The 14,324-nt window shown below is 39.1% G+C and overlaps 1 protein-coding gene across 9 annotated transcripts in view; it reads right to left on the bottom strand.

Moving 5' to 3' along the window:
• The window catches only part of evi5 (ecotropic viral integration site 5), a 178,679-nt gene that overhangs the window by 33,890 nt on the left and 130,465 nt on the right, over positions 1 to 14,324 (bottom strand). For all 9 annotated transcript variants that reach the window (XM_033028952.1, XM_033028950.1, XM_033028943.1 and 6 more), the window contains one exon: positions 12,408 to 12,503. In XM_033028952.1, coding sequence (XP_032884843.1) covers positions 12,408 to 12,503 — 96 coding nt within the window. The remainder of the gene's footprint in view (positions 1 to 12,407; positions 12,504 to 14,324) is intronic.

The following is a 14,324-nucleotide window of genomic DNA, read 5'->3' as shown; positions in this document are numbered from 1 at the left end:
GCTTATCACCAATCCTTGCTTATGAAGTTCGGCATGTCACCGACAACCTTTACCAACATCTACTGATGCGCTGTAGCAGGATGACCAGCCTAGTTTGGAAACAGCTCCATCCCAGACCACAAGAAATTGCAGAAAGTTGTGGACGTAGCCCAGAACGTCATACAAACCAACATCACTTCTCTGACTCCATTTACACATCACATTGCCTCGGCGAGGCCACCAGTATAATCATGGACTAGTCTCATCCTGGTCACTCCCGCTTCTCTCCTCTCCCATCAAGCAAGAGGTACAGACGTTTGAAAACATCTACCTCCAGATTCAGAGACAGATTCTTCCCAGCTGTCGTCAGGCAACAGAATGGTCCTCATCAGCTAGAGTGCAGTCCTGCCCTTCCATACACCACGTCGGAGACTAAAGCACTATCTTTAATCAGACTTTATTTTGCACTAGATGTTTGGCCTATATTATTTATCTGTGCACTGTGGATGGCTCCATTGTAATCATGTATAGTCTTTTCTTTGACTGGATAGCACACAAACAATAGCTTTTCACTGTAGCTCGGTACACGTGACAACAATAAACTAAACTAAAATATTTCCTGGATTTAAATCCTGGAGCTCCTTCCCCAAAAGCATTGTACCTTCATCACTAAGACTGCAGAAATTTAACAGCTCACTCAGACACTCAGAAATTCAGTCAGCTCACTATTCTCTTCTCAAGAGGAATTAGGGATGGACAATGTACTTTCCTTGCCAAAGATGCTTGGAACACAAACATTAAAGAAAAATGAGCTGCTCACACGTTACTTGATGACTTTTAAAGGAAGACCTATACACAACATTTAACTGATTTGCATTGTAGTAAGAGTTGCAATAATGTTGATTGCAGGATCATCACCAGTCAGGACAGTAAGCATTACTCTACTAGTGTCTCTCAAAATATTGCTTTGGGATATATTACATCCACTAGAAAACAGAGGGGGCTTCAGCTTGACATTACATCCATGCATACAACGCTCCAACCCTAACATTACATCCATCTAACCATCACTCCCCAACTGAACATAACATCCATCTATGCAGCACTTCCTTACAGATGTAGCAACCTGGATTTTTATACTAATATTTCAGGTGGATACAAAAATACAATATTTTGATTCCTCGTCAAGAAGGTTATCAGCTGTGTAACGACTCATGCCCGTGATAGATACTTCCAACAGTTAAACCCAAATTACTGTGACTGCTATTTGTACAACATATTAATGTTTGGTGATACAAGTTTTTTTACAACTTTTTGCAACTCTAAAACAGTAAAAAGTTAAAATAATCTCAACAGCACCTTACCCATGGAAAATATGGCATTATATTATGAAATGGAAGCCAATAACTAAAAAGTTAATAACCCTGTGAATAATTATTTGGAGATCCCAGGAATGAGTGGGTTAACCTTGATGAGCGTCTGTCGGCACTGGGCCTCTTCTCGCTGGAGTTTAGAAGAATGAGGGGGGGACCTCATTGATAGATACAGAATAGTGAAAGGATGTGGAGTGGATGTTTCCACTAGTAGGAGAGTCTAAGACTCGAGGTCATAGCCTTGGAATAAAAGGATGCTCTTTTAGGAAGGAGATGAGGAGAAATGTATTTATTCAGAGGGTGGCAAATCTGTGGAATTCTTAGCCACCGATGGCTGTGGAGGCCAAGTCAGTGGATATTTTAAAGGCAGAGATAGATTTTTGAAGTGTCAGAGGTTATGGGGAGAAGGCAGGAAAATGGGGTTAGGAGGGAGAGATAGATCAACCATGATTGAATGGCGGAGTAGACTTGATGGGCCAAATTATACTCATATCGCTTATGACATAGTGATCTCAACCCCTCATTGGGGAAAAAGGAGAAGTATTTTGTTGAAAACGTATCCATGAATGACAAAAATCAAAAATAATGCGTATCATAGGTGAACAGCCTGTCACGTTACTCATGTTCAAAGTAATCACCAAGATAAACAACTGAAGAGTACTAAATGTCGACAAAACAATCAAAGTGCAAGGAGTAACAATAGTTTGGGGGAAAGTAACAAAGAAATTAGCAATTGATATAAAGCATATGTCAGTTAAAACATGGTTACACAAAACACATCTGAAATGGAGATAATAGAAATACATTCAGCCTCCATGGTTTATTTCCAAAACATTCAAACACTATATGGACACACAGAAGACTGTGGAGGCCAAGTCAATGGATATTTCGTAAGGCGGAGGTTGTCAGATTCTTGATTAGTAATGGTGTCAGGGGTTATGGGAAAGATAGGTCAGCCACGATTGAATGGCGGTGTAGACTTAATGGGCCAAATGGCCTAATCCAGCTCCTAAGACTTATAACTTAGAAACATTAAATTAGGCTGCTATTCTTCAGGTAGCTCCTCTACTTCCCTTTATTTTGAATGCTGAAAAAACTTTTCAATCACAATAGAGAACAGGATGTTAATTATTGTTCTTTTGTAATATTAAAACAGTTATTATTGCACAACTAACCATAAAAATACTGACAAATGTGACGTGGCATAGCTTCACATGCTGCACTATCATCTCATGATCATGCTGGACATTTTATGTCTGTGATTCCTGATATTCCGAGTGATTCTTCACAATTGTGCCCTTAGAGCACCCATTATCATGAGGCACAGCTACCTCAGAACAAAGATTAAAGCCTTGACACCACCAAGACTGAATAAAAACAGCAACGAATGGTTCATAGGTAAAGCGAGCCTGTGATGTCAGGGTTAGAAACGTCTCAATAACACATTGAAAATTAAAACAACAGCAATACATCGCTAACAAAATAAGGGCCTTTGAGAGAAATCTAGAAATTGATGCACAGCTAAGTCATATGCACAATAAGATTTCAGTATTAACTAATTTGTATAGCAGATGTAGAGGAGCTACTAATTGCCCTTCATGAAAACAAAGGAGCAGGTAAAAAAAGTCACAGATCCACAGATGCTGTCTGACGTGCAGAGTTCCACTAGCACTGTTTTTTGCTGAAGATTCCAGCATCTGCAGTGTCTTATGTCTGCTCACTAAATACCTCCAAAAATGCAACCTTCACAACTCACTGGCATGAAGAATTCCAGAGATTCGCTACTCTGAGAAATTATGATAAACCATAATTTTAAATAATTGTCCTCATATCTTGTAATTAACACTGCAGATGCTCTCCAATTAATTGAAACATCGCTATATCTCCTCTCTGCCATGCCCCCTTCGGATCCCATAAGTTTCAATGAGATAACATTTAGAAGACATTGGGACAGGTACCTGGATAGAAAAGGTGTCAAGGGATATGGGTTAAACACAGGCAAATGGGACTAGCATAAATAGGCATCTTGGTCAGCATGGACGAGTTGGGTCGATGGGGCCGTTTCTGTACGGTATGACTCTAGGTGACTGAGTAATATAGATTCTATTGTTTGTTAAAGGCAAACATGATGTTCCTCTTCTAATAGAGACAGAGTGCTAAAGATCAGGCTGAATCTTTATAAAATGTGGTCAAGCTTCAGTTATTTTAGTGTGTCTATTTCTGAGCACTGCAGTTTATGATGCACACCAAGGCCTTGAAGTGCGAGAAGAGATTACAAAAGGTTAAAGGATAAATAGGAGGCAATCAAATCTATGAATAACTTCCTATAGAATACAAGCAACTGTAATAATGGCCCTGTCCCACTGCCTGAGTTCATTCAAGAGTTCTCCCGAGTTTGCCCTGATTCGAACTCGGAGATTTACGGTAATGGCCGCTCGTAGGTACTCGGGGCTCTCGTGGACATTTTTCAACATGTTGAATAATCTTCACAAGTCTTCCCGAGCTTACGGTAATGGCCACTCGTAGGTACTCGGGGCTCTCGTGGACATTTTTCAACATGTTTCCCGAGTACCTGCCGTTAGCGTTACGAGCCGCTAAGAGACGTCCCGAGCTCCAATGTACCCGCTACGTTCATTCTCCGTGCTTCCGCGAGTTTGATTTTTTTTTAAACTCGAGAGAGCTCTTGAATGAGCTCGTACAGTGGGACAGGGCCATAAAATGCACATGATTTTAAGGCAGTTGGCAAAAAAGCCAGAGGTTTCATGAGACTTTCACAATAGGAAATGGACAGCCAAAATGTACAATGCTGCAGGCAGAGCCAACTCATTGACAGCAATCCCCATATAGTCCAATTCAATTCCTACACACACCAGTGTACACTGGAATAGGATACCACAACACTGTAAATGGCTCGATTGTAATCATGCATTGTCTTTCCACTGACTGGATAGCATGCAACAAAAGCTTTTCACTGTACCTCAGTACACGCAACAATAAACTGAACTGTAAACTGGTTTGGCAGTCAAACTGAAATGAATACATAGCTGAATTGAAGGTTAACGAGGGACGGCTTTAGATTTTGGGGTAATTGAGGCAAAGAAGGGGAGATGGGATCTGTACAGGCCAGACAAGGTGCATCTCAATAGGGCTCAGACCAATAACCTTGAAAGGAATTTAGTTAATGCCATGCTAATTAAGCAACACCAATCTTTGTTTTATACTTCAATCAAGCTTTTTACAAAATAGATGCAAAGAACTGATGGCGCAGATGACATAAGAAAGCACAAAATTATGACCGTTACTGAAACACAGCAAAAGTTCGACCGGAAGGGTTGCTCAATATTACACGTTACAGGGATCTCAGATGAATTAGCCAGGTGGGGTTTCAAGGAAACGAGAGGTGGGCATTGCCAGCATACCATTTAAGTCAACAATTAGAGCGGCGGTGAGAGAGGACATGATAGCAATTACAACATGGGTTAAAATGACGAACAGGGAGCAATCATGGTTCTAAGAATTCTCGGAAGGCCTTGTATGGGGAGAAGGATAATGGAGAAAATATGTAGGCGATTTTCTGATACAAAGGCTATCTGGGAGGGAGCATTTCAACAATCCCTATGTTAACTGAGCAAAGGAAGTTGATGCTGAATTCTTGGAATGCACATTAGAGACTGTTTTAAAAAAAAAATAACCAGTGCTTTGTAAAAACAAGACAGGAAGTAGTACCAGTCTTAGTTTTAGGGAATGAACCTTGGCAAACAGAGTGACAACAGGAGAGGAATTTGGAGACAACTATCCTAATTCAACATGACATAGAATGGAGGGTAAAAATTCTCAACTCACACACAAGGTCAATTTTACTTGAACAAGTCGTGTTTCAGCAAAGCTCAGCAAAAAAACTAACTACCTGAATGCAAACCAGTAAAGGAGTCGGAAGCATTCAAAGAGGAGAAAGCAGCAGTTCAGCAAAAAAGATCCTGATAAAAGTAAAGAGGCACTGACAAGACGAGACCCAGAAAGATATTGAGGAACATACAGGATAGATAAGGCAGTATAAGAGAAGGTTAGGAGAGATGTTCAAATGGAACACCAAAATAAATTCTGGAAGAGTATACAAGGTATTATTAATGAAAATAAAATTAGGATAGCAAAGAGCATGCAAGAAGAGGTTGGCAGGGAAGATCAAGGAATACCCCAAGATATTTTGTAGATTGTGAGGGGAAGGAGTATAACAACGGAAAGAATAGATCCAACTGAAAGGAGAAAGAGTTGTTCAAATGGGGCATTGTGAGATGTGAGGATTAAGACAATGATGACACCGAGGAAGAAGGTGAAGTAATGGAAATGCTGGACAGTAAAGAGAAATTAAGAGCTTCAGCTTCTTGAAAAGTGGCAGAAATAACTAAATATGGTAAAAATATACAGCAGATTCTAAAAATAAGGAACGAAGGAAACAACTCAGGGTTTATCACTTTCCATGCCTTATCAACATTCTTGAAAAATACAGATATGCTGTAACTGCATATCTGATGGTCAGTTGCATTATTGCCCACTGCTCCCACTAATTATAAAGGCTCTGCTCCGTTAGTAAATCGATGAACTGTAATCTGTGATCTCTACATTATTACCCTGATATATGAAAAGAGGGTATGTGAAATAAGATTTTGATTAGCATGCCTGTCAAAGATTCTGGGGAGAAGGCAGCAGAATGGTGTTGAGAGGGAAAGATAGATCTGCCATTAATGAATGGCGGAGTAGATTCGATAGACCAAATGGCCTAATTCTGTTCCATTGACTTATGTACACTAATGTTAGTATACCAAACATATTAAATTTAATTGAGGACTTTGGATCATTCTCAGGATATAGAATAAACTGGAACAAAAGTGAAATTATGTCGATAAAACCAAAAGACTCAACACACCTCCGGAAATTCCCCTTTAAAATAGCCACAGAAAAATTCAAATATTTGGGAATTAAAATTACTAGAAACTACCATGATATGTTTAAAGCCAATTTAATCACTTACTTAAGAAACTAAATAATTTGATTAAATTTTGGAAAACACTTCTGATGTCCCTAATAGGCAGAATAAACGCTATAAAAATGATCCTTCTACCACAAATCCTATACCTATTTCAATCAATACCTATATATCTCCCAAAAATGTTTTTCAAAAAATTGGACTCCGACATTACAAATTTTATATGGGATTATAAATCCCATAGAATACAAAGAGCACACTTTAATAAACGAAAAGAGTTGGGTGGTCTAGCGCTCCCCAACTTTATGTATTATAATTGGGCAGTAAATATTAAAAATATGATTCACCTGCTGGACAATTCTGCCCAGCAGGTGGACTGGATTGTAATGGAAAGAGAGGACTGCTCTCCGTGTAATATAGGAGCGACTCTCCTCTCACCAATACATCTGAATAACAAAAATTATAATAAAAATCCAATTATACATAGCACAATTAGAACATGGAAACAAATAAAACAGAACCTAAAATTAAGAAACCTATCTCTTTTAATACCAATAGTTAATAATCCATCGTTTAAACCATCAATTATAGACAAATCATTTATACAATGGGAAAGAATGGGAATCAAAACGCTCGGAGATCTGTATGAATTGGGAAAATTACTATCATTTCAACAACTACAACTGAAATATAATTTGAAAAATAATCAATATTTTAAATATCTTCAAATTCGTGATTATCTGAAAAAATACACAAAAGACTATCATAATATGCCTACAGACTTACTGGATGAAGCAATGAAGACAAAGGCGGAATCAGCTAATCTAATATCGTACTTATATAACATCATCTAAAACATAGAAATACCCACAACTGATGGAATTAGAAGAGACTGGGAACAAGAATTAGCTATAAAAATTTCAAAAGAGAGCTGGGATAATCACTTACTACAGGTGCATAAATGTTCGATCAACGTACGACATACTCTCATCCAATTCAAAACATTACATAGGACTATATTATTCAAAGACTAAAATAAATAAACTCTTCCCTAATGTCTCACCCATCTGTGATAAATGTCAGTGTCAAGAAGCTACCATAGCGCATTCTTTCGTTTTTTGTACAAAAATACAAAAATTCTGGAATGAAATATTTGACATCTTTACAAAATTAATTAAAATAAAACTGGTACCAAAACTAAAATGGATTATTTTTGGAATATCGGAAGGTAACCCGGAACTAAACGTGTTTCAGAAGAATTTACTCAATTACGGGCTAATAATGGGAAAAAAGCTCATACTTAAATTCTGGAAAAATGCACCTACACCAACAATAAAAATGTGGATATCAAATATGTTTGAAACACTACATCTGGAAGAGATGAGATTCCTCTTAGCAGGCAAAGCAGACCATTTCCAAAAGACGTGGTCTACGTTTTTGGAACTATTATAAGCATAAGGTGCAATAGTAATTAAAAATAAATAAATAAATAAATAAATAGATAAAAGGTACCAGGATCTGGTAACGGGGTGTAAAAAAAACCAAACAAAAAAAAACAACACAACAAAATAACAAAAACAGACTTGGTTGGTAGTCCCCTTTCTGCGGAGTTTAATGTTATAATAGAGCGATTGTTTCTCCTTTCGTTTTCCTTCTTTTCTAGGGTCTTCTTTCTTTCTTTACTTCCTTCTCTAACTTATTTTCTAAGGGGCTTTCTTTTCTCAACACTCTCTTGCACCTTCACGACTCTTGCACACTTTCTTTACTTTCGTTACTTCTATCTTTTTCTTAAAGCTCAAAAAATGAAGCGGTACAAAAAATGTATTAAGACATATGTGTTGTGTAGTATTGTAATTTACCGTACTTCTAATAAAAAAAATTTAAATAAAAAATTTAAATGAAAAAAAAGAAGAAAAAAAAGACTTATGTACATGAAATGGAGACATAAGGAACTGCAGATACTGGAAACCTGAGCAAAACACAGCGTTGGAGTAACTCAGCGGGTTAGGCATCATTTGTAGAGGGAATGGACAGGGAATGTAACAGTTCAAGGACCCTTCTTCAGATTGATTATCTTTGGGATGAGAAAGCCAGAAAAGAGAGGTGGAAGTACGACAAATAAGTGAGGTGGATAAGGGCGGGGTTGGTCTGAATTTGAAATGATATGGTTTTATTAAAAGGTCAGCATAATCTCAGTATTTTACAACATCTAAGGTGGAAGGTTGATTAAGAAAGTAACAGTCGGTGGGAACCAAAGATATGTGTCAGATTGGCTTAAAAACTGGGAGAAATGGAAAAATAATGTTCAATTTGATTAAGGGTTATGTGCCATTGGGTTTTCTCAGGTCTTACTCGGCCCCTCGGACTCAATCAAAACGATAGCAGGCAGCCTTGGAAACCTTACCCCATTACTCAAACCTCACGTCAAAAACCTTGGCGTGATATTTGACTCCGCATTGAAATTTGACAAACAAGTCAATGCCGTGGTAAAAGCTAGCTTCTTCCAGCTTCGGACGATAGCTAAAATAAAACAATTCCTCCAATTTGACGACCTCGAAAAATTCATCCACTCATTTATCTCCTTCCGCCTTGATTACTGCAACTCCCTTTACACTGGCAAGAGCCAATCATCCCTGTCCCGCCTGTAATTGGTCCAAAACGCAGCAGCAAGATTCTTGACGGGCACCCAAAAAAGGGACCACATCACCCCGATTCTGGCCTCTCTCCACCGGCTCCCTGTGTGGTTCCGAATCAAGCTCTTTCTTTATGTATACAAAGCTCTTAACGGGCTTGCCCCCACCTACATCAAAAATCTGCTTACCCACCATACCACCTCCAGGTCCCTCAGATCGGCCGACTTGGGGTTACTGACTGTAAAAGCGCGGTCTGGGCCTAAGCTCAGGGGCGACCGAGCTTTTACAGTTGTAGCACCTAGACTATGGAACAGCATCCCTCTTCCCATCAGAACTGCCCCCTCCATTGACTCTTTTAAGTCTAGACTTAAAACTTATTTCTACTCTCGCCTTTCTTGAGGTCCTCTGAGCGAGCGCTGTATATATGCATCTATGTATTGTTGATCTATGTACCACTGTTTGTAGCACATTAGTACTTGCATCAATGTAAAGCACTTTGGTCAACGAGAGTTGTTTTTAAATGTGCTATAGAAATAACATTGATTTGACTTAATACTAAGTTCCTTATTTTGCATGATGTGGATTTAGATGATGGGGCAATGATCAAGATGTCTGCTGATGGTACCTAAACTGTCAGTACAGATGATGTTCAGGCAGTAGATTCTAAGCTACAGGAAGATATCAATATATGGTTGAGTAGACACAAAAACAGCTCATGGATTTCAAGTAGAGAAGCAGTATGGCACAGATTAAGCAGTTCAACATAAACTGGTAGAATGGCAAGAGGGATCCCAGAAGACATGCTCAAAGGTCAGCATGGGAAAGTTGGGCCAAAGGGTCTGTTTCCGTGCTGTGCTCAACACAGGATAGGTAGATAAGATGGAGCAAAATCTGCAGCTGCTGTCGAGAGGATTTGATCTAGAGAGGATGTTTCCACTGATGGGAGAGTCTGGGACCTGAGGCCACTGCCTCAGAATAAAAGAACGTACCTTTAGAAAGGAGATGAGGAGGAATTTTTTTTAGTCAGAGGGTGGTTAATCTGTGTAATTTATTGCGGCAGAAGGCTGTGGAGGCCAAGACAATGGACATCTCTAAGGTGGAGAGTGATAGATTCTTGATTAGTACGGGTGTCAGGGGTTATGGGGAAAAGGCAGGAGAATGGGGTTTGGGAGAAGGGGAAGATAGGTCAACCATGATTGAATGGCAGAGTAGGCATGGCCTAATTCTGCTCTTATAACTTATGAACTTGCAAAACAATAGCAGAAAATGCTCAATTTATATCCCTGGTTAATGAGGGGTCCTTCACCTGGATTGTATCTCTGCCCATGAATACTGATTAATCTACTGACCAGCTGCAGCAGTTTTTGATGTTTACATGGATAAGGAGATCAAGAAGGTATCAGTGATACTTGTCTTTAAACATCAGAAGCATAGAATATAACAAAGAGATCTTGATAGAATTATAAAAATCACTAGTTAGTCTCCAGTTGCAGCAGTTGTCAGAGTTCTGGTCGTCACATTATAGAAAGGATGTGTTAGCATTGGAGGTGCAGGGAAATTGACAAACAGATTGGCAAGACTAAATAATTAAAGTTATCTTGGCTAGGTATGTTTTCTTTAAAACAAAGGATATTTAACAGAATGTACAAAGATATTAAAGAACATGGTGGCACGGTGGCGTTGTTGGCAGAGCCGCTGCCACACAGCGCCAGAGACTCAGGTTGGATTGGACCTTGAGTGCTGCCTGTGCGGAGTTTGCATGTGATCGTGTGGGTTTCTTCCGGGTGCACGAGATTCCTCCCACATCCCAGAGACCATGTAATTGCAGGTTAATTGGCTCTGTAAATTGCCCCTCTTGTGCAGGCAGTGGACGAGAAAGTGCGATAACATAAAACCTGTGTGAATGGTCGAATGATTGTCGGTATGGACTAGGTGGGCCGAAGGGCAAAGGGCCTGTTTCTATACTGCATCTCTAAACTAAACCAGGTAGGATAAACAGGGGTTCATTTTCCTTGGCAGATTGGCTCATTTTCTCACGTTGATATGGATGCAATGGGGTAAAAAGTTCCATTCTGTGCATTAAAGTGAAAGAACTAGTTATAGGAGTACAATTAGGCTATTCAGCCCATTCAATCATGGCTGATCTCAGAGTGGGGCCTGGTGGATATTGTCAAAAAGCAAGGACAGGCATCAGAATTTAAATACCAGTATCACTGTTGGCATTTCCCCACAAAGTGGGGAATTAAAATAGACTAGCAATTCCCCTTGCTAATTCCGTAACTTTCAGTAGTTAGTGGTTCAGCTGTACCTGTCGCGATCCTGGAGATGCTCGGCACCAATCCTCTTAGTCAGGGCACAGTGGAAAATGCAAATTTGATAAATGGCTTGCCTAATTTAAATCACTAATTTAAAACACTAGTTGTCTCTGGACTAGGTGAACTACTTCAGTGATAAATTAAACTAGAGAGACGGATAAATCTCAGAGTGGGCCCTCATTAGTTACTCTAAACCAGGGTAGCAGCAGCCATGACCCGCAGAAACAGTTGGAAGGGAAGAATTAAGTATGGCTGCCCCTTGCGATCACAATTCTGCAGCACCTGCTGCAGGTGTATGCATTAACATTGGCTGAGCAAGGATTGGTCTGAAGCGCGATAACGGCCTGCGATCAACTATTGACTGATCAGTCAACTCTCAAGATTCATAAGTGAAAGGCACCTTGTGCAAGGCAATGGAGATTCACTAGTGCCACAGAACCACATCCCAGCAAAAAGTAACCACTTTGAGGAGAACTTGGAAGGGAGAATAATTAAATGTATCTGGCTATCGTTTAAAAGTTACACCTTCTTTATCACTTAAATCATTTGTACTTTATTTGGATACCTACTCCTGTGCCTAAAAGGGCAATCAGAGAGAAATAAAAATCATGTATTGTATACGTACGTATACATTGTTTAACACACAGACCAAATCCACTTCTGCTTACTATTATCTTTAATTTCAGTGAAGTCACATAACCGCACACTACGCAAGGTTGCTTAATTTTAAGAACTTGTACTAGCCCGAAAACAATTTAAATCAATTATAGGCTAATGATTTGGGATGGAAATGAAATGTATACTCTTATTAAAGCAAATATGGCAATGAAAATTAAAGATGAATGTAAAGCTAAAAAACATGAGTAAGTTAACTCTGGCCACAAGCTAAACCAAAAGCACCAAAATAGGGAGTGAAGGAAAAAATGAGGAGGAAAGGGAAGCAAGATAAGGAACGTTGCTATCTTATGCAGATGTATGTTAATAACTTCACAGCAGAATGCTGCACTAGTAGATTTACATCAGAGCCAGCTGCAATTTTCAACAGGCAAGATTTGTACAAAAAAAGTGCTAAAGATAATGGAAAAGATTAACAAAGTACGCAAATCTAGATTTTATCACTTACCTCATGTTGCAGCTCCTCTATCTGATCCTTCAGTTCTCGAATATATTGGGTGGAGTCTGAATTATTAAGCTGGCCTTTAACTTTACCCTCTTCTTTCTAGTGCAGAAAACAAGAACACTTACTACAGCAATTGTCCCAATCTATGAACCCGAAAAGGTAAAATTGAAAACAAACGCATCATTTTGTACATACAAAATATACGTGCTCCATAAAAATGTGGCTAACTTGGGGGGAAAAAAGCACAATTTTACACACTTATTCACAACACACACACATATATATTGAACATCACTTCACCCTGTTCTGACTGGAAAGCTACTCAAACTGAAACACTCCTTTGCTGAAAAAGAGCAAGATTTTGGCCATTTCCATCCAAGAAAATTACAGAGTCTGCAATAAATAACTGTTTAATAGATCAAAATTATCATTGTCAGTATACATGAATCAGTTGACTCAAACAGCCGAGTTATGCATCACACAAATGATGCACAAAGTAAGTGAATTGCTCCAATTTTTAAAATAACAACTTGTACCATTCTACCTAATATGTCACAATATTGAATGTGTTAAAATAGGTCCCCACAATTCTGCACATGGCAAATACAGTGCCCTCCATAATATTTGGGACAAAGACCCATCATTTATTTATTTGTCTCTGTACTCCACAATTTGAGATTTGTAATAGAAAAAAAATCACATGTAGTTAAAGTACACATTGTCAGATGTTATTAAAGGCCATTTTTTCCATGTTGGTTTCACCATGTAGAAATTAAAGGCCATTTTTATACATTTTGGTTTCACCATGTAGAAATTACAGCTGAGCTTGTACATAGTCCCCCCCCCCCCCATTTCAGGGCACCATAATGTTTGGGACGCATGGCTTCGCAGGTGTTTGTAATTATTCACGTGTGTTTAATTGCCTCCTTAATGCAGGTATAAGAGATCTCTCAGCACCTAGTCTATCCTCCAGTCTTTCCATTACATTTGGAAACTTTTATTGCTGCTTATCAATATGAGGACCAATGTTGTGCCAATGAAAGTCAAAGAAGCCATTATGAGTGAGAAACAAGAATAAAACTGTTAGAGACATCAGCGAAACCTGAGGCTTACCAAAATCAACTGTTAAGAAGAAAGAGAACACTGGTGAGCTTACTAATCACAAACAGACTGACAGGCCAAGGAAGACCTCCACATCTGACGACAGAAGAATTCTCCCTATAATAAAGTAAAATTCCCAAACACCTGACCGACAGATCAGAAACACTCTTCAGGAGTCAGGTGTGGATTTGTCAATGACCATTGTCCGCAGAAGACTTTGTGAACAGAAGTCAGAGGCTACACTGCAAGATGGAAACCACTGGTTAGCCGCAAAAATAGGATGGCCAGGTTACATTTTACCGAGAAGTACTTAAAAGAGCAACCACAGTTCTGGAAAAATGGTCTTGTGGACAGATGAGACGAAGATTAACTTATATCAGAGTGATGGCAAGAGCAAAGTATGGATGAGAGAAGGAACTGCCCAAGATCCAAAGCATACCACCTCATCTGTGAAACACGGTGGTGGAGATGTTATGGCCTGGGCATGTATGGCTGCTGAAGGTATTGGCTCACTTATCTTCATTGATGATGCAACTGCTGATGGTAGTAGCATAATAAATTATGCAGTGTATAGACACATCCTATCTGCTCAAGTTCAAACAAATGCCTCAAAACTCAATGGCCGGCAGTTCATTTTAGAGTAAGACAATGATCCCAAACATAATGTAGAAGCAAAAAATAAGTTTTTCAAAGCTAAAAAATGGTCAATTCTTGAGTGGCCAAGTCAATCGCCCAATCTGAACACAATTGAACATGGCTTGTATATGCTGAAGAGAAAACTGAAGGGGACTGGCCCCCAAAACAAGCATAAGCTAAAGA

This window comes from Amblyraja radiata, chromosome 10 (genome assembly GCF_010909765.2).
Source record: "Amblyraja radiata isolate CabotCenter1 chromosome 10, sAmbRad1.1.pri, whole genome shotgun sequence".
Lineage (NCBI taxonomy): Eukaryota > Metazoa > Chordata > Chondrichthyes > Rajiformes > Rajidae > Amblyraja > Amblyraja radiata.
This window is presented reverse-complemented; position numbering and strand designations above follow the sequence as displayed.